Source organism: Dermacentor silvarum, chromosome 3 (genome assembly GCF_013339745.2).
Source record: "Dermacentor silvarum isolate Dsil-2018 chromosome 3, BIME_Dsil_1.4, whole genome shotgun sequence".
NCBI lineage: Eukaryota > Metazoa > Arthropoda > Arachnida > Ixodida > Ixodidae > Dermacentor > Dermacentor silvarum.
Genome location: NC_051156.1, coordinates 201075658 through 201097280, shown reverse-complemented (window position 1 = coordinate 201097280; position 21623 = coordinate 201075658). Strand labels below are relative to the sequence as shown.

The window sequence follows — 21623 nt, the reverse complement described above, 5'->3', positions numbered from 1 at the left end:
ATTGCATGCCCTGCTGTCCCCCTTAACACTACAGCTACACATATGTGCGACAGAAGGTCTAACATATGCAAGTGAAACGAGACTCTTGCAGTGCATCTTCACATTTTTCTTCTCTGCCTTGCGGTGCCATTCACTTAGTTTGCTCAAGTCATTCGTGGACGTCTGGTGATGCACGAGAGCGCTGGGAAACATGCAAATGCACATGAGTTGCACACAGAGCACGGGAAAGCATGCAGACAAATTAAAAGTTGTCCACGAACAGTTTGTATCTTTTGTGTAAGGCAATGAGGCAATTTAGTTGTTCTTTTTCCCAGTTCTGCTAAAAGTGAAAAAAGGTCTGTTTCGAGTTCAGAAAACTTGAGGAATGTAGCAGGAATAGAGAGAGAAAACATTAAAATCGGAGAATAGGGTGCAGTGGCTGTCCACTTGGCTCTAGCATCTGGAGGCAGAAGGCATTGGATGAGGCAATGGCTGGAAAAGAAGTCTTGCCATGTCAGGTAATCAGGGAATGGAACATGGTGCAAGTCTATAGGGAAGGAAGAGCTTCAAAGCAAAGGTCGTGAAACAAAACTTTTTTTTGGATATGTGGACTGCTAGTTTACTAGGACGTAAATTAATGTTCAATAATGTTGCAGGCAAGAGAGAAAGAGGTTGCCAGAGCACGGGATGGTTTTATGGGATTATTCAAGCCACAGGGAAGCGTCTCAGCGAGCTTAAAGAACTTGTCTTCAGTGTATTTCACAGGCGTTAATATATTCATGGTGTGACGAGGAGTCAAAAACGCAACTCGATAGTATTCAATGTAAGAGCTGAAACTTCCTCTTATTTGTGCTCTGCCTGCATTTCGTGTGAAGGCTTTAACGATTGCCACTAATGCGAATACTACTGCAAGCATACAGAGAGAAAGGTGACCAATTTCTGGAAGAAACACAGCACGTTTAAAGCATCAAATATAAACACATCAGTTTCCTTCATTTATTACGTTTCTGAACACAAAGTGGTGAAGACATTAGTGAGCAAGAGCACCCATGGGATCCCAAGCGGGCAGCACCTTGGGCTCCTTCGAGTTTGCAGCTATCACATCTGCAGGCAGGTACTTCTTGTCCACAACCACCTCGAACAAAAACTCCTTGAACCAGTCCCGGGTCATCGTGAAGAAACCTGTTAAAAAGAAAGTCCTTCACCTTAAGCAAAAAGAAATAAAGAGGGCATTGTGGAAGTCGGGGCAAAGGGGAAGTGTTTGCTGTTCACACCAAACACCTTTCCTAGTTCGCAACTAACTTCTTATACCGGTGTCACATGGCATTTTTGATTACGATCGGTACCAAATTTCTCGATCGTGATTAGCTTCTTTGCATAAGTTATGGAAAGGAGCAAATAAATAAATTCGATCCTGATCAGACTCAACTGCAATTGACAGTGCCCTCTGTGATCGGGGTGCTAAATTAAAGTGGTTCAAAGTGTGTAGTGCATGGTTAGGTTAGGTTATCAAGCCGCTAAGGTTGTGTGAAACCACTCCTACCATTTATAAATTATAAATTCAGAACTGTAAAACCTGAAGCAATGTACAAACAAAATTATGGCACACACTGTTGATTCTAACAGTTATGCCAAATTTAAGTCATTGCAATACTGTTCGACGAATGCCACCCTGGAGGCCTGTAACACATTCTAATTAAATGAATACTGTATTTTCCGGTGTACAAGTCTCTGTACTTTTCTGAATTTTTCATCGGTGCGTCTTACAGTAGCGCACCCAGGATCTCTGCCAGGGGGGGGGTTGACAATTTGCCAATACCATCTAAACAGCACTAATTTCGATTTCTTCACGGGAAATTGTCAAAAAATGCGCTTTTTGCGAGTGTGCAGACGATTGCGCATCTTACATCTTAATTGCAGTACTCAAATGCGTAAGGAAAGAAAAGGGGTTAAACAAAAGGGGGGTTAAGTCGGCCTCAGGGGGGGGGTTCCAACCCCTGAATCCCCCCCCCCCCTTGTCGGTGAGCCACTGGCGTCTTATAGAACAGTGCGATTTATATACTTTTTTTTTTGGGGGGGGGGGGGTAAACTGCCGTCAAAATTGGATTAGATGCTATGGCCATGTGAAGTGCACTGGGTTGACCTCCTCTAGCAGTTGCTACGGGTTGTGTGCACGTTATGGAGGTACCGGGTTCTTCTCGTGATCGAGTTGCCGAGCGCCGTACAAGAAAGACGGAGCAGCAATGCAAGCAGCGCAGGCCGACTGCAAGTCGATCGATCCTGAAGACGTCGCATCTGCAGATCGCTTTCAAGATACGGCTCCGAAGTCGTCGCATCTGCGTATCGCTTTCAAAATATGGTGCGCGCCGATGCGCAAACTATGCAGTTGCAACCAGAGTACAAGCTACCCTCCCGCGCTGCCTTCCCGCTTTCCTCTCCCTTGTGTGCGATTCAGCTCACCGTTGCAGGCTTTCACTCGTACATACAGCATACGGCGAGCAGGGACAATGTTATTGCCCTTGGACTTTATTTATATGGAACATCGCGGCAACCACAATGACAGAAATGCACCTGGAGTGTCTATATCATTGCTATCACAATTATATAGGAATGGCAACCATACAGTTGTGTGTGACCCACGTTCGCGAAGTGAAACGTCACTATTTTTTAAATCACTTACCAAATGGACAGGTGCATCGTATACATTGGTGTGACTTATATACATTATTTTTTCGGAAAAAGTGACATTTTGAGGGGGGGGGGGGGGGGGTGCGATTTATACAAAGGTGTGACTTATAGACCAGAAAATACGGTAAGTGTAGAACTGGTTGAAAACAAAGAAACAGTGTGAATCGATGTTCACAAGCTAAAACCAGATGCAGAAAGCCTAGGACATGAAAGTACTATATGTCGCAGATGGATTTCACAATGGTTAGCACAAAGCATGATGCTGTAATTTTGTACTTAGCAACACTTGCATCTAATAACACATGCTTTCAATTGCAACTCTTTGAAGAAAGAGTTGCAAACAATAAAGAAAATCTGCGCAATCACTGCACGCAACATCTAACTTTTCTTCAACATATAGGTAACTCTTCTGGAGAAGCAATCTTGCTTTGCGTCTTCAGTAGGTGTGTTTCAATGTTGAGGTTTCAAATTGAATACAAGTATTCGAGACACGAGCTTCAAATGTCTAATTGAAAACTGAATTTCCTTTTTTTTTTAACGTAGCATACTGCTGATCACTAATTTTCTTGTGAAGCTGGTTTGTTTAGATGGATAGAAAATGGTGGCAGACAAAAAAAAAGTTCGATTTTTTTTTTAAAGACATGCCGTGCTATTTGGAAGTCTCCCTAAAATGGACATGTTCTTAATAAGCAAAAAAGTGAAGGACCACCACATTTTTCAGTGTGCTTACACAGACCACTCGAAATATGTCCCACAGAGCTTAAGTAATTCTTTCTCTTTTGTGCAAAGGCAGGCTTGAATAACTGAATTACATCCAAATATGCTCACACTTGTCCATCCTCAAATATTTAGGAAACATCGAATATCAATTTATTCTCGAATACTTCCATTCGGAAAAGCAGTATTCAATTCATATTCAGAATCTGCCATATTTACATGCCTTTAAATCGGTACACTTCATCCCCGCTTTCACGGTTGGGCTCTGTTGAAGCACAGTGTGGCTTCACGACAATCATGGGCATGTTGTTGTGAAGACGAGCTTGAAGGGAAAAGTTCGTACATCGCTAGTCTGACTTAGTAATTTTTTTTTTTTTTTTTGCATTAGATGAATATCCAAATGGTATAAACATTAGGAACAGTACTGAAAATGTACCAGACTGCCTTAAATAATCTACTATAAACCCAACCTTCTCATGCTAAGTGTGATCCCTTCATTCGTGAGAAGAGTGTTGCGAGTTTCTACAACTTGGGAAATGTGTATCAATACTACTCTTTAAAAGGTCAAATTTTCCTTACGTGAGTTATACCCGCAAATGTGAAATAAATCTGCATGAACATGTCAACTGATGACAATGTTTGAAGGGAGAGCACGAAAATGAAATAATATACCTTTCTCTCCCGTGTCATCACCCCAGGAGTTTTCCACACGGAACTTCACTGGCTTGCCATCAGACTGAGAGAATGGGGTATAACAAAAAAAAAAATGATGACCATCAGCTGACAGTGAACACCACAGCACCACGCTACCTAATATTATTTGCATTTTAATCCGCATCATTTGTATGCTGAGGCCAACACCAATAAATCAACACACTAATGGGTGTTGAGCTGTTAGCAGGCACCAAGACATGAATGGATGGGCTATTTCATCATTAATTTATTTATGCATTCATTCATTCACAAATGGCTGGAGCAGCAAAGTTTGCACAACAGTATGTACTGAGATGACTGAACTTGGCGAGACATGCTGTGTGAACAAATATATAGTGTCAAACGTCATTGTAGCCTCATTGTAACACATGAAAAAAAAGCCTGAATTCTTCAGGAAAACAAGCCGAGGTTCACAGCCTCACTGTAACGCAAAGCTACAACCCTATCCAAAGATTTATAGCCAACAACAGCACGTGAAGTGGAGTCAATCACGCATAAAAATAGAGACATAGCTATACGTGAAGGGAAATGTAGGTGCTTAAAGACCATCGTGATATACAAACAGGTGAAAACAACCTAAGGCACAGTGTAGAAGCAGGTGCTGTGTAAAGAAAGTGACATGTACGGCGACTGCTGAAATGTGCATACTCAAAACAATCCAGTTCCCTGTGATTCAGCTTTGCAACAGTGCGACAAAGTCTACAAATGTTTGTGCTGCGAGTGCCAAGTATGGACTCGATTGCAAATTTTCAAAGTAAAGCATTCGATCAGCCTCGATCGTTTACGTTATATCTGCACCCTGATGCACTAGAATCTGAAAGTGCACTCTTTAATACAACAATGTCACAATTTGTGACCAAAGAAGATAAACCAAACACTGCAGTCAAGTGTCAGTGGCTAAACGCCGTCTGTAAAGCTCAGCTTGTTCACTCACATCGAGGGACACTCCAGTAAAGAGCATGGCATGGCCCATGCAGGATTCGCCGTAGATGAGGCGGTCTGCTTTCGACATCCCTAATGTGAAGGTGGTCCCAAAAAGTGCTTCATAGTCAAAACTGGAAGGAAAAAAAAAAAAGTGCATTTGTTGACAAGAAACGAAGGCGAACAGCTGCTGCTTACACAGGAAATTTTTTAACATCCCTGCAGAGGTGACACTTATAATTCTGTATCGACTTATGTAAGGCCCGCACTGACTTTTTACAGATTATTGGCAGGGTGCAGCTCTTAGACGAGTCGGGTGTATGACTGCCTACTAGACCAGCGACACTGCGAATGATGTGCAGAATAATTGAGACACTGGCTACACATATGCTTTTCTGCACCACTGCTCAAGTTACGCTTAATTCAGCATTGATGTAATAGTTCAGCGGAAACCCGCTAGGTGGAGAAGTAATTAAAGGGACAATGAGACATCCACCCAAATGCAGCAATTGCTACAAAGGAAACCCATACGGGTTCCTTGAAAGAAAGCCTCGCAGTTGAAGAAAAATTCGTCCTGGTGCGGGACTCGAACCCAGGACCACCGCCTTTCCGGGGCAGCCACTCTACCGTCTGAGCTAACCAGGCGGCTGGCAGATGGCAGGGCGAAGTCGAATTTGTCAACAACTCGAAGCAAAGGCAAGTGTTTGACGTAATAGTTCAGCGGAAACCCGCTAGGTGGAGAGAAGTAATTAAAGGGAATATGAGACATCCACCCAAACGCAGCATCTTGCTGCATTTGGATGGATGTGTGGCTTCAAGGCAGCGCAAATTTCGTCTTATAGTGTGGCTTCACGGCACCACGGCGTGCACTGCTGTAAAGCCACACTGTAAGGTGAAATTTGCATATAAGGCGGGGGGGGGGGGCGACTTCGAGACTAGAAATTCTGGTGAAAAGCCTCGACTTATATTCAAATACATACGGTATTTTGCAATAACAACATGGCACAATGATACTGAGAAAGCAAGTGTTCTTATTGTTGTTTACGTACAAGCCGATACGATACGATAGAAGTGCTTTATGAAAGAAGCGAGTTTTGAACCGATGGGGCTAGTAAATTAACTTCCTGTCTGTGTTTTCTTGTTCTAACTGGCCACTAGCACGTTTGGGAGCTCTGCATGCAATTGATGAACTTATTGTTGGATGACATTCTTCTTTTTGTTTACTTGTCACAAAGGCTCCAAAGTACATGCATGTGGACTTCGTTGATTGAAACTGAAAAACAAACAAAAATTGGCAGACACACTTAAGAGTGCTTATGTGTGGGAATCATTATAGTCCCTTTGGTGAAATGTTTTTTTTCCGTGCATTCCTTGTCTGCGCAAGCTCTCGCCTGCTTTATATCTGCGCCTTGGTAAGGCCAAATCAAAACGTGCCAAGCGTCTCGATGCACGCGCTTGCTCGCGAGAAGTTCGTAACTTGAAGGACCACTCAGCGGCGTTCAATTGAACATTATGTTTTTTATTTTATACACTCATGACGTGGCGCCACCTTCTCCCCATCGGCTCCCCATCGGCCCGACAACACATGCTTAGGCCACAACTTTAGTCAGCCAGATGGCTGCGACGTGATGTGCTGAATGATGCACACAGTAGGCACACCTTTAGTCAATCAGAATCGTGGAGGCGCCGTGGCGTTGGGGAATCGTGCTCGTCTCGCACACCAGAGACCCGGGTTCGATTCCTACCCAGACCGAAATTTACCAAATTTTCTTTTCAAAGGCATTAGTTTACTTTGTTTACAGGAACGTCCCTCAGAAATTTGGTGTCAATCCGAGCATTTTTTTAAACGTGTTTTTACTGTTTGAGCCGTCGGCCATTTTCGATAACAAATTTCGGTCACATTGGCTACGACGGATTTTCGCATAATGGGACATATAAATGTTTTCGCATTAAAAATTATTGGAGGAGAAAGACACACGCTGCTAGGTGAAACTAAGGTTGGAGAATAAAAAAAAAAGAAACCTTTGTTGTCTCACAGCTATTGAATATTTTCCCAGATGTGCACTTTGCATGGGTGCCTGTTGCCTTGTGTGGGTGTAAGCAGAGTCAGTGAATAGCACAACTTGTCTGTTGTTAGCACTCCGTGCATACTTACAAGTCTGTGTCGAAGATTCCTCGCTTCAACTCGCACCTCTTGACAACTTCACAGCCAAACCACACGGGCTAGAAGGCGAATGCACACAGAGAAAAAGAACTTTAGCAAAGTTGGCACTACATACAGCACTCAATAAAGCAAGCCCCTCTAAGAATGACCACATTGCTTGTTCTTATACAGCACTGAAATGCCTCTACAGCAGTGGTCTTGCATCAGGCATGGAGTCGCGTACATGATATGTGGCTCTCCCCCCGCAAGCTCTGCACTACAACCCTACTTAGCAGAGGGTGAGAGGTGCCAAAGGCTTATAGCTTTAGAGGGAAATTTACAGTTTCTAGAATGCCCACATGGGCTATGTAAGAGAGCTCTACAAGGTCTGTGTTTGAGATCACTGCTCCAACGCACATTAAAGCAGCAACCACAGAAAACCTATTTCAGTCACATTTTTGCCACAACATCAGCCAGCATCACCGAGTCCATTTCACTCTGCATGATAACCATGTTCTTAGCACATAATAATGTGCACCATGAATTAGTATGCCTGCTTTGCTTCAGTGGCTTCATGGAACACATTTTGCAGGGATCGGAGGTTATTTGTCACACAGCATAAAACAGGCAGCATAAATAGCCCAGCAACGTTGCACTGTAAATAGTAGGTGACCAATACGTTTCATGCAGCTGTTGCTTTGGAATTGATGTGGAACCATACGCAATGCGTGCTAAGAAACCATGCACTCCTTGGCAAGTAGTTGTAATTTCGCGGCTATTGAGTTCTGATGATGCGAACAGTACCAGATGGTAACAACATCACTATTCGTCGCAGTCAACTAATAGTTAGTGGTGCTGTATTTGCACATCCTGAAAAGTACATATGGTTTTATATGGCATAACTAACAGGAAAAAGAAAAGCTTGTTATTTTTAACCTAAGAATGTCGGAACACATTAACCCCATAACCGTTTTATTATTTTGACAATTTCTATGCCCGAACTGCTTAATTAAAAAAATTTTGATATTGAATATTTTCCTTCTAAAAAGCAAGTTTTCGATGTTGAAAAAAAAAGAATACAATCACATAGCAAGTCAAATTAGCATATTAAAGTTTATTATTGCTCATTATAAAGGAAGCCAGCTAGCAGCTGGTAATCAACAATAAAAAATAGAGCAAGAGCGCAGTTTGGGAAGTTTTATCAGTCATCAGGCAATGTTATATTAAACGCCTTACTGGCGACGCCCAAAAATGGAAGCCGAGGAGGCTTCGTGGGGATGTCATTCATGTCGATGCGCCGCCAATGACACGCACTCGCAATAGTATCTTCTGAGCAGTCTTATTCATCTGATGAACTGCTAATTTCGAAGTGATCGCCATTGCTCTCGCTTTCAGAAACGAAATAAACTTTGGTGTCTGAATCATTATTGTCCAAAGAGCTGGACGACGGCGAAAGACTTTTTCCGCGATGACGGACCAGCAACACATGCGTCGCCTCCACCAGACGCCATTTTTTTAAACACAAGGTTTCCCCCCAACGAAATGTGAAATGGCGGTTGAAAAAAAATTACCTGCCCAGCACTGCCATCTGCGAAGCACACACCAACTAGCCCGCGAACGAGAGTGCGTCATTCAAAACGCTCAAGAAGAGATATCTTAAGCAGACAAGTGTTCTAAAAGGTCGTTATAGTAAAAGCCTCAAAAATTAAACATTTCACCCATCAGACCATCAGTTTATCAGTTGTCACCGTGCCAGCTATCCACGAAAACGCTGCTGTTAGATCTCAGGTTGCACTGTCCCTTTTTTTTCCCCATAGATTCGGCCGCCAGGCACCACTGCAGCACCGTGTATAGAGTGGTTCGCACAAAAGAGATGCTGACACCGAGAAAACCACCGACAAAGAAGAAGGTGCATGTCGCTTATAAAGTGCAATGTTTCTTTTTGCTTATTTTTTACATACCTTGCCATGGACACCGCAACTGTCTCACTTGAGACAAACACTAACTATTCCAACGTGCAAGCGTGTGTAGATGACAACATCCGGAAAGTGCGACAGTGTGGCATTCCTGTGAGCATGGAGGTTATATTTCTCCGCGGGCATAGCTGGTACAGCCACAGAAAGAAGTGCGAAAAGAGAGAGAAAGATGGAGCAGACGTGCCTCCGTTGCTAGGCGACACAGTCACACTTGTCTGGGCATAGCATGCGCTTTCAAAACCTGATGCGTCATCGCCTCCGAAAAAAAAGAAAGAAAATTAAAAAAATTAAAAAACACTTAAAAAACACTCTCCGCGTTTTCATTTTACTCTGGCGCTGTCTCGGGTTTGGCAAACCTATGCGCAACAGCGTCCGCTTTTTGAGCCTTGTCTGCTAGCCTACTGTTCCGGCTGCCGTAAAGGATACACGGAAATCCAAGAATCCCCCAGATTTCGGAATACTATTCGTAGTACTAAGGCGTTATTTACATGACACGAAAACCGAGTAACGATTGTTATTCTGAAAATTTCAGTATTCTGAAGTTCGTAGCACTGAAATATTTTTACATTGAAGCTATAAGCAGTCAGGGTGGAATTTCTGAAAAGTTCGATAATCTTAAAGGTTCCTTGATGTGGTGTTCGTAGCAACGAGGTTTCACTGTATAAGAGTGTTCAACTGTCCTTCTTAGATGTCAGTCCCCTGTGCTTTTTTTTCTTGCAACCAAGTTACAACAATTATCAGCTATAACAATGAAATTTTCACGGCACTTGAATATTGTTATAAGTGGTTTCGACTGTATGCTCGAATACTGTGGAAACACTGTCAAACCATAAACTCTTGAACTGTTTCGAAAAAGGCAGTTTTACGTCAACATATTATATGCAACTCAACATGAAAGGACTGTCACTCGTGCTAATATAAGCTTTCTCTCACAGGTATAAAGACTGCCTACATGATTTATTTCTTTTTCGCATGAGGAACAACGGTGACTATGTGTCAAGTACAAACACATTAAAATATGCTGTACACACACACTCAAGCTCATTAAAACCAGTGTGCTGCAAAGTCTTGTTAGTTTCTGGTATCCAACCCACTTCAACCTTGACATCCTGAGTGCAAAAGAAAGTGGTTTGTTCACACAGTGTGCCATTGCAAGAAATTTATGCAGCACAACTTTCTTCCAACACTACTGTGAGGACGCCAGTTTATGAAAAATGCTTGAAAACACTTCTGGGAAAAGTTTTTATGGCTTCGAAGAATGCTGACACAAAGCTAGTCAAATGGGCTTTTGTGTCAGCCAGATCTTGGCTATTGGCTTGATGGGTTTTTGATGGCACTGTTAGATATTTGTCCTTGAGGGGATGAGCACAGCATTTTTTTGAAGCAAGATCAAGAACACACCTCATTGGCCTTGACCGAGTCAACGACTGACTGCATAAGAACTTCAATGGGCTGGTTGTTGTAGACTGTCGGAATGCCGCCAACGACATTGCCGAGGCAGTCCACTGTGTAGGTCTCTCCGAAGGGATTAGAGGGCCGGCTGTCACTCACCAGGCACACCTGCAAGGTGAAAACAAAGCAAAACAAAGAAAACCTAAAGAAAAAAAAAAGCACTAGCACCGAAAGTATTACTGTCTATTTTTCTCAAAGAAAAAGTTTCACAATTCCAGTTCCCCTTTATGCATCTACTCGCACCATCATTGCACTGTTGTCGACATAGTGCCCTTCTAGACACAGAGTGCTTGTCTCCAAGAACTCTGAATGGGCCAGGCAAATGTGTGTTCCAAGAACACAATTTTGACTAGTCGGCAGTAATACATGCTGCCAGAGCATCTGAATGCAACCAGTTGAATGTACCATTATCCATCTGTAAAGAAGGCAAGGGCCTCTCACCTCACTAGGCATTGCAGAAAAAGGGGAAGGAGAAAGTTAGACACACTGGTGGAAAGCAGAGGGGACCCTGTGTCGAGTGTAGCAAAGGCAGCTGTTCACTGCAACAGCTTGCAAGGTGATGCCACTGCTGCTAAATGGCTGTTAGTATCAAAGCTACAGCAGTCAGCCATATCATGCTCAATGAGTGTGCTGGGTCTCGTTAAGATCAGATCTCGTAAGACACTGAGCTCAATCAGTCATGTGAAAGTGGAGATTTTTTGGGGACACGAAGTGTTAAAGTACTCTTCCACCACGCAGCAGTAGTTTCAGGCATCTGTGTGCTGAATTCTGGACACCTGCAATGCCTGTGAAAGGTTATCCCCCCTTGGGAACCCACCATCCATTTGCCATTACACAGAACAGTTAGGACTAATGGCCAATCTGGTTGCTGCTGCTGCTGTTCTTCCTCCATCGTCAATCTCACAATCCATTTACGCGAACCCTAAACAGCAAAATATCACTTTCATGCAAGAGAGTGAGGTGAGATTAACATAATCACGCGTAGTTAAGCCACGGTGTTCTACCCTGCAAGAGGCAAGTGACGTCACCGCACCTTGTCGTCGAAGTTGAAGAGTGGCTTCACATGCTTCTCGTAAAACTCTAGCGGAGTGATGGGGCCCAGCCGGTTGTAGGCCTTGTTTTTGTCGTAGTACTCCCAGGTGAAAGTGGCCGGGGGCGTTCCGAGACAGATCGACGCAATCTGGTACACCTTCACAAGACATAAGTGTGAAAAAAAGAAATGAGCTGCAAGTGCCCCTGCCATGGCAGAGTAAAAGATTTCGTGCGTCACTCAGTACAACTTTCCAGTACTGGTAAAATTTATTTTTTTCGTTAACAGGAAGGTAAAGCTCTCTAGTGTAATGTTTAAGAAGGCAGTTCTTTCTGATAACAAACAAAGTATTTTAGAAATGTCCCACTTTTTATTGTTGGAAGTACTATCATTTTGAAATTTTAGAAGCACCTGCTCTTTTTATAACTCTTCAAATATTGGCATCAGCTGTTGTTTATTATCATTTGGCCTTCTTCCTAACGTCTATTTTATGCAGTTTAATTCTTAGCATTCTGCAAGTTATAAGTGCATTATATTCTGAAGTTCATGTCCTGTGTAGTGCATCAGCTCCGCACTAGTAGTAGGTTGACTACCCAGCCACGCTCATAACTAGGGGCGCGCGAATATCGAATTTCCAATTTCGAAGCAAATTCGAATATTGAAAACCAAGAGTGAATCAAATATTTTTCGAATACGAATACTATTGGTTTTGCAAAAGGTTTCCACCTGACGGCTGGGGTTGTCCAGATGCGTGAAGAGGCAGCACAGCATGGGTACTTGAGCTGATAGTGTTCGATAGACATAAGCACCTGTGACCCAGTGCTCACTTCTTACTTTCAACATGCTTCATTGCACGCGCAAATATGATTCACCGCAGTACCGTCTGTATGCTTCGCCGCATAACACGGCTATACCGCAGAGAAGCTGACCTCAAGATCCGACAACAGCAATTTTTATAGGTTCGAATATTTCCAATAGTAAAAGTGTCTTTCAAACTGAATTGCACACTAACCGATTTGAATCAAATATTCCTACACCACTAATCATAAACACCTATGTTTAAGCAGGCTGGTATTGTATTAATCAATTGTGCAAACACACAAAAAATGTTTATTGCATAAAATTGTGTTAGGAGATCCCTGAAATAAGGGATGGTGTAGTAAACACATCACTCACAGTTTCCATCATCTGCTCTATGGTGGACTGGACGTCGGCATCAGAGCAGCCTTTCGCCAACAGGGTGTACAAGTCCCGGGCAAATTCTCGCAGCTGGGAAGAAACAAAAAGATATTCATACACATATATTACATAGGCACCTTAATAACGGCCATATGAAAAAAAATGTCCGAAAATTATGATGCGAAATTTAAGCGCAGCTGTACACGTGCTTTCATTTAACTTATTTCCACATTTCAGTTAAACATACCAAATAATCTCTCCCATACTTTCTCACTTCATTGCCCGTTTCTTCGTATGCTTGTGACTATTGAAAAATCGACCCCCTCAGATTTCCTTACTCTGCTCGCTCATAGGCACAATGCACACAACACAACCTAAAAAAAAAAAAAAAGTTGGATACATGGGATGATTGACGTCTGCACAGTAAAATTTTAATTTCATGCATTGCTCATCTTTTGCACCATTCGATTACCACGAACCCATACCAACGAAGTCAACTGGCTTCCTTGAAGCACAGAGGGCCCAGACAAAAGAGTTTGTAACAAATGAGAGATACTATAGGGGAGTGTGTTTCCTGGGACCACCAAGCACTGGAGTAGATATAATGGTCAAGTAGGAGAGAATAACCTTGCTGGTGAGGATCTGGTTGAAGCGGCGTGATGACTCAGAGGTGACCGACTCCGGATAGCACTGTTTGGGCACGAGTCCGTGCTTGGCCACAAGGTTGTGCACCATGTGCCACTGGCCGCCGTCTTCTAGGGGTTCGTGGAGGAGGAAACTGAACAGACGGCCCTCGACGGTCTCTCCCCGTCGCCACATTTCGACCACGTTGTTGAGGAAGTAATTGCTGCGCTCCACCTGCGGTTGCACAAGGAAGATGTACATATTTGAGTACGGTGAAGCGCGAAAGACAGGACAAAGTCACTGACGCTTCACTGTACTCAAATATGCATCACCAACTGGCCCAAATTCCACTCTTATGAAGATGCACATATATGTGACACCAAAGTTGGAGGAAAACTTTCAACGTGTACACAACATTTTAATTGATTGTTGCAACCATACGAAGCCAACAAACAATGAAGCCAAGGAAAGCATATTTGAACAAGTTCACGATCATGTATAAATGATTTAAAAATGGGAAATTAAAGAGGACAAAAAGGCAACTTGCCACAAGTGGGAGTTGCAGTCGCATCTTCCGTATTATGCGTGCAATGCTCTACCGTTGAGCTACTGCAGCATCCAAGTTGCGGCACCAACCAACAGCCAGTTGCCTTTAGTTGCCTTTTTGTCCACTTTCCTATCCCTTTTCCTCATTATTATTTCTACACTTTCAAATAAAGAAGAACGGTTAATTTCTCCCTGTGCTTTCCTTGGCTTCACTGTTTGTTGGCTTCACGTTATTGGACCTATGAAAGTTAAGCCCCTTAACTGGTTCTCCCTGTTCTCAGTCTATTAATCGATTGGCTGATTCATTCTTTCTTCTCAAAACCACATCCGCGTAATGAAGGACGGCGCAGTGATAGGCCCCAGTAGGATTAATTTTTACTACACAACGGAGGCCCTTTGACAACAATTACTCTCAAGTACAATCAAAAGCAAAATATGGCTCTCACCTTGTCCCAGAAGAACAGGTATGCAGCGCTGAGTTCAAGCTCATCCAATTGGAAGTGCCTCATGAGTGGCACCCGAATCGCATTCAGGCAGGCAAACAGCCAGCATCGCCCGGTCACCTTCTGGTTCGAGGGTGGTCTCCCTTCGACATCCACCTGTCCAAAAAGCACACAAGATCCATGCAAGACACTATTTTAAACTGCATACTATTTACAGAGAAAACCAACTCATGGGCCCTATGCAAACTATATTCACAAATTGCAGCTGACACATTACCCACAGCGCAATGCCTACCACAATGCATGTGATGACTGAAGTCAAGTTTTATGCATCTGCATGCACTATATGTTCTTAAGGGCTACTCCCAACATTTGCTTTAGGCTAACGTGACAACTCGTTTCAGTTGCCAACACACAGCTGGACCTTGGAACAGCACCAGCAGTGTTTTTGCACGTAACAAAAGTGCTCTTAGCTTTTTGTTCAAACATTGGCCTCGACTCGGCACTATTACTGTTTTATGTTCTGTACACCTGTACTATGCATCAATGCATTTCATAGGAAGGAAGGAAGGACAATTAGAGGTGCTACCCTCTTCACCTAGGGTAGCATGCAAGGAGTAGCATGTAAGGCCAGGCAATCAACTCCAGTATTCATTCAACAATGTTTCTCTCTCTAACTTATACACAGCAGGCTCTAAAGTTGTTTCACATCCTATCCACTAAATAAAATCGGCTTCATTTTCACAGTGTGCAGAAAAAACTTTTTTTATGCTATGTAGGCACCAAAGATGCCTCCCAGGAATTTCTTTCTCGACTGCTGGTCTGTGCATTGCATTTCTTTTTTGCACATGGGCCACAGGACAATGGGTTGGCAGTGTTCTGGGTTCTCTTTCTTATCTCAATACAACAGGCGGAAAAAGAGTTAGTGTATACTATTGTGGACAATTGAAATAGGAACAAGTTAGGGCTTACTAAAATGCATTCTTTCATTTCTGCTTTGATCCGTATGTGGAATATCAAAAAGACTACGGCTTGTACGCTAAGTGTGAGGCCTATAACAGCTTGAACGAATGGATAAATGAAACTGCTCTAGAGAGAGCTACTAGTATTAACAATTGTGAAAGGTGTTCTACTTTGTTACTTCTTGTTCGCTTTTTATTTGTCTATGATGGCACAGGACCCTGTGCGTGAGGCAAGGGTGCCGCTTGTACAAAGACCTAGTACAGGTATTTCAGAGAAGCTTCACTACTAATCTTGTTTATCTCGTTTCTTGCTTCCTTCAAAGCAACCCAAGGTTCTGTTCAAGGCAAGGCTGGCATATATAAAATTAAAGATGAGCAACCTACCATTGTAGGCTTTAGTGTCTCTTTAAAGCTAATTTTACCTTCCTCTAAGCTCTACAAACTATTCCACCTCTCCCACCTGCACAGACATCATAAGGTTATTCTCAAACAAACAAACTATTATGCAGTGACCAATAAGCTAAGTGATCAGACGGCAAGCTTGCCATTAACACTCAAACATGTACAGTATTTACTTGCCTTGTGCGACACCACATGATTCAGGTGAGCCGTACGTTTCTGGCACAGGTCTTTGATGTCAACCTTGGTGCAGACATTTTGTGCAAGCCGGTTCCTGGGTTCCTTCTCAAATTCCTTCTGGAACTTTTCGAGAATTTCTCTGCGCAAAGCTGCAAACGTAAAAAGAAAAAGCACAATTAATGATCGATCCACTCATACACTTATCAATGCAACCTCGGCTAATGATGCATCTAGTGAACACACACAAGCATGTAGTCTGCACTCCGAATAAAAAAGACATGCAGGACCAGCTGACACTTGAGGACAGCGTATGCATGCATGCAAAAACACTGGCTATGTTGCGTGAGCATGTACTCATGATCGATTGTGCTTTTATACACAACTTGACTCCTCCAGTGTGACATTCAATACTGGAGCGATCTACGCCTCGTCAATGTACTTCGAGAAGTATACTGGCCCATATTTTTCAAGTAGTAGAAACTCAAGCACAACTTCTCATACGTAAAAACATGGCACTTGGCAAATATGATGGCTGGGAAACACTTAAAAGGCATTATAATTTGATGTTAAAGTTGACCTTGAAATGCCACACCTGGCGTCATCGATATTATCATGACGTAACGACACAAAGCAAAAGTTGCAGATGTGTAGCTATAAGGATAGGCAGGAGACTTTACTGCTAAAAATTAAACATGAATGCTGTGCATACTTCTGGCTGTGCTCGCATATGGCAGTCACAGTGATAGCAGTAACGAAGCAAGCGAATGTATCATGAGGTTATGACATCCAGCTTCTGTGTACAACCGGTTTGTAGAATCAAGTATTCTAACACATTATTTAGAGTATTCTGATGCTTGCCAGCATATTATCTAGGGTTTAGACTCCACAGGCTTTTGGGCTATAGTTTAGACCTTCTATTAATGCAAGAACTAAAGTCGATTATGTCAGGTCGGTAGTCTAAGAATGATACAACACAAAAATGATGCTTTACATGCAAGATGTGACATTCCTTTCTTTTTTTTTTTTTTTTTTCAAGTCCACCTCTGTTTGCTTATCGACATGCGTAGCAACATTACCCAGAAAACTGACAACATAAGGCATGCTTCCATGCACCGAAGTTGTTGAAGCTAGATTATGTGGATGCCAGCCTTTGTTGCAAAAGGGGAGTCATAGTTCTGCTCAGCATGAGATACAGATGTATTTTTGCCTTTGGGCTCGTGGTTTCTGTTATATAATGTTGATGATGAAATGCCTTTGTTATATTCTGTCAGTGCTTATGAAGACTGCTGTTCATTTTGTTTTGTACAGTGCATAAAGTGCTAAAAGTGAGCTAGTTGTGGAATACTTCATAGCAATTTTTTTTTCTCTTGTTTTGCAAATTTTAGGAGTGACGCAATGTTGTTTGGTGCTCACGTGTAACCAACTGCCTGTGCAGGCTCTTGTAAAAGGCTCACAGCATGGCTAAATAAAAAAATAATAAAGTGCATGGTCGACTGAGTATACAGCTTCCAGAGCACATCATGTGCAATTGACACACATGAGGCTCCCCCCATATTTGCACTTTCACGCATGCACCGACACACCAATTTTAGTTCTACAATATACCTTCTTTTTAGTATCATCATTGCAGACAAAGCACCACGGCTCAGTGGGTGGTGTGGAGTTGCGCGCACCACTAAAGCTTTCGGATTGTGCTATGGTGATTCTGAACTTTGTTTCCGAAAGGCAGCACAAAAAGTTGCTCATTGCAAACAACTGAAAGTGATGTTTTTTAAAGTGTTCTTAAAACCTCATAGCAACACACTGTGACCATACAGTTTAATAATCAAATAATTTGTTAAATAATAAGAACACAAAAATATTGGAGGCTTCTTGGAGGTAACAACATAAAGGTGGTCTTATCCACCCAGAAGGCTTCATTTTCTTGAACTTGCTCCATGTTAGCTATAACACTCGGTAGATGTACCACATTCCATTTGAAGCAGACGTAATCGATGGAACTTTATGTCCCAAGGCTACTCTGAACCTGTCAGAGGTACATTAGTGAAGTATTTTCTCCAAATTTATGTTTCTCCATTCAAGTTTCTTTTAACAATACTAAGCTCTACATACGCAGGTGTTTTTGCATTTCTTTCTTCTATTGGAAATGAGCTGCCATGGCTGTGAATTGAACCAACGACCTTTTGCTTTGCAGCAGAATGCCATGACTACTAAGCCACCACGGTAGTCTAACACAGCTAAGAAAAAAAAAATAAAAAAAAATAAAGGGACACAGAGCAAAGTATTAAGTCGAGCTAGACCGACTCAGTATTCATCTAGAAGTATATCATCGTTTTCTGTATGCCAAATATAAATTTTTTGCCAAGGAAATTGCCGTCGAAGGTGCCACTGCTGCTTTGAACTCAATTCAACAGCGCCAAATTTTGAACCAATTGCGCCAAAGTGGCGGCCTTGTCATTTCTACATGGCCGCCCTCTATGCCGTTGTAACGTCTTTTGTAGATTCTTTATTTAGCTCTATATACGAAGTGTACTGCTTGGCGAGTGTAGGTGTTCAGCTTGCATGAGTCACTCTGCGACTCTGCTTGGGTTCAGGTTAACAGTCACGGTCACTTGAGCCCCCCTGCCGGCTCCTGCAGAGGAGGCCGAAGTGACCGTAATTGTTAACCTGAACCCAAGCAGAGCCGCAGAGTGACTCAAGCAAGCTGAACACCTACACCCACCAAGCAGTAATCTTTCAATCTAGCTCAACTTACTTTAGTGTCCCTTTAAATGTCTTTTACCTTATCAAAGTGTGAACTTGGGCATGTTTGCAATTCATATTAAACTTGCACACACGCCCGCTATCTTTGTTTTTGCCTCGGTATAAAGTCTGCCAATCTTCTTATAGATGCCCGTTGGAAGATGCACCATGTTTCTTGTACTTCTTTGCTTGTGTCATGTTTGCAGTGCACTTTTGCAAGTTTAATAATCTCCTAGGAAGTTCAGCAACAAGTGCGCTGAATCTACAAGGAACTAAACATTTTTTAACTTCTTAATGTAATGACAGAACTTTTCTCAATAGAGGTAATCTTCAAGAAGCATACTCGAAATGTGGCACATGATGTGACGCTTGATTGTTTTGTCAATCCAGCCTACAGTGTTTGGGCTCCATTCTATAATTATTTTTTTCTGCCCTCCTCTTGTAGTTTGCTTTTGTGGCAGAATAGATTTTTTGCCTGGTGTAAAACTAAAATAGTGTGGACAATGACATGTTGGTCATGCTTCATCCTTATTCGGAGATCTGTTTGACACTGATTTCTGCACGTGACTGTACAATGCATTAAGTTTTGTCTTGCTTCTTGTTTTCAAAATACGAAATTTCTGACACATTTTTTCACATTATATATTCTCACCACTTGAAAGCTTTTTCATAGGGAGCCTGTCATTTGGAGTCTGTTTTGTTTCAAATTAATAAGAACACTTAACAGCTTCAAAGTTCGTAACTTCAATGTGCCTATGGCAAGCCACTGCAGTGCACTATAATCGCAGCTCAATCTTTTTGTGCTGACTTGAAGCTACAAATATTACACAGATGTGAACGTATCTTCAGGAAAGCGACTTTGTCAATGTTATCGGCCGTTGCGCGTACTCAGTGCACCCGTTCTCCATTGTCTCAGCAGTCTGTGCTCTTGACTGAACCACTCAGCCTGCATTGACCTTTCGTGCTACTTAAGGATATCATCATGGTGTAGAAGTTGGTTAATTACCTTCAATATAATGCTTTACTGACACACAGCTTAATAAGATGTATTGGTCTCAAGATGTTCGGGATAAACATAATAATTAGCACTTTCAGTTCAGGTGACTAGTTGTTTTCTTAAACAGAATGCTATTTAACATTTGGTTAAACTTTACTTCCTTTCGAACAAGACGATTGAACCAAGGTTAGCTAGTATCCCAGCCCCTTGCAATACATCACCACGGTAGGACTACTAAGAGCGTGATGCTCAATGAAATCTATCCTCAAAGAGGAGGAACTTTGGCAAGTGTACCAAGTGATTAATGTTCAGGTACTATATCCCAACACAAAACTTAATGCCATAATAATATATACAGTGATAGGCTCACTAGGAACATAAGCCCACAAGTGAACGCACGGTTAAACGGTCAATCCAAGTTGTCAATACATGCAAGATATAAACAGACTAAACATTTATTTAACAGAATAAGTATTTGCGAGGCTGCACATATTATATGAGTTGGGCTGGATAATAACAGGCACAGAACTATGGAAATGAGAAGAGCAATAGCAAAAAAATCTTTGCTGTGCCGCTGTTTCTTAAAAATTTTGCCTGGCCTATTGGCTGAAAAGGGCCCACTGCCCTGAAATAATGTCATATTCAGTTGAAGTTGTCAGTGTAATTTAGAGTCGCCTTGTCTGCATTGTATGCGAGATCTGCAACTTGCAATGAGAACGGAAATTACGTAAAATAACAATGCCGCACCTGGCGAAAACTGAACAGTCCTGCGTAGTTCAGCTTTATTATATGTATATATTTCTTGTGCGTGTGCTATTTGAAGGGTGTTCCAGCTGGTAATTGTCAAAGCAAGAAACAGAAGTGAAAGAAAAAAAGTGCATTTGAACCCATGTCGCCGACCGACTTTCATTCAAGGCCCTTTTTGCCAAGTAGTGCACTTTAAAATGAAAATAAAGAAATAATGCGTGCTCGCCGTGCAAAGGAACAGTTCAAAAGTACGCGAGTTTGGTTCAACTACCGCGGTTCAAAAGTCACAATAGCGTGAGTTGGGAAAATGCTGAGTGCACAGGGGAAGCCCACTTCACCGCGCGCCAGCGCGGAATTAAGAGATAAAGAACGAGTGCTCAGAGATTTTAAAGTGATAGCTCAAAAAATGAACTCTCAAAGCGCAATGCGCCGTGTAGCAAGGGCAGGATGCTCTAGTGTCGTATACACGCATATTCGCGCTGAACTAGCAAATCACCGTCGACCGTCGCGCTTACCTAGTGCCATCATGGAAAGAACGAAGCAGCAGCAGCAGTCCTTCGATATCGGGGAAACTTGTGAAGCGAAATAAAGTAAACGTTCCCTCTTTAACGAACGAGCGGTGACCACAGCGGAGATGCCAAGTGTGTACTGGAGAAAAGAAAGGAGCGAAGCGCGACCAGCCGCTACAGAGAGTGCCGGAAATGTCGAATCCGATGCCGTGCGATATGGCACGGAGCCGCCGCTATCCACAGCGCTCCCTATGCGCGGATGAAAATGCACTTTCCCCCTGCCACACGGAAGTTCTCCGATGCCACCCTGCTACCCCCTACAACGGCACGGTTTTGTTTAGGACGCTCAAGAAGTGAAGCTGAAAACGGATTACCGCTGCGCTGTTTTACATTTGTAGAGTTTTGTAGTTTCGAAGAGATGTGGAGCAGTGTTGCCAACGAGAAGTACGACTTTCGGTGCCACGGAAGTAAACGTGGGGCGGAGCAACGAGCAACGCTTGGCGCGAAATTCGTTTATGTTTTCTACGTTCCCGTAATGCAACTTCACGCGCCTCACAGTTGTGCAACTTTTCACTTTCAAAAGAGCTCGGAATTGCTCGTGCAGGACCTAGCAGTAGGCTTACCTGGAGAAAAATATTCTACTCTGTGCCGCACGATATGTTTCTAGCAGTCCGT

The 21623-nt window shown here is 42.7% G+C and overlaps 1 protein-coding gene across 1 annotated transcript; it reads right to left on the bottom strand.

Moving 5' to 3' along the window:
* Nucleotides 1-968: 968 nt before the first annotated feature.
* On the bottom strand, nucleotides 969-21266 carry LOC119446498 (bleomycin hydrolase-like). Its single transcript, XM_037710934.2, has 11 exons — nucleotides 20955-21266; nucleotides 15954-16102; nucleotides 14416-14568; nucleotides 13427-13657; nucleotides 12797-12889; nucleotides 11624-11779; nucleotides 10540-10698; nucleotides 7175-7242; nucleotides 5033-5153; nucleotides 4057-4120; nucleotides 969-1161 (listed from the first exon to the last, which is right to left on the bottom strand). The coding sequence occupies exons 1-11, from the start codon at nucleotides 20965-20967 to the stop codon at nucleotides 1010-1012; spliced, it is 1359 nt and encodes a 452-aa protein (XP_037566862.1). The 5' UTR covers nucleotides 20968-21266; the 3' UTR covers nucleotides 969-1009.
* Between the last annotated feature and the right edge of the window lie 357 nt (nucleotides 21267-21623).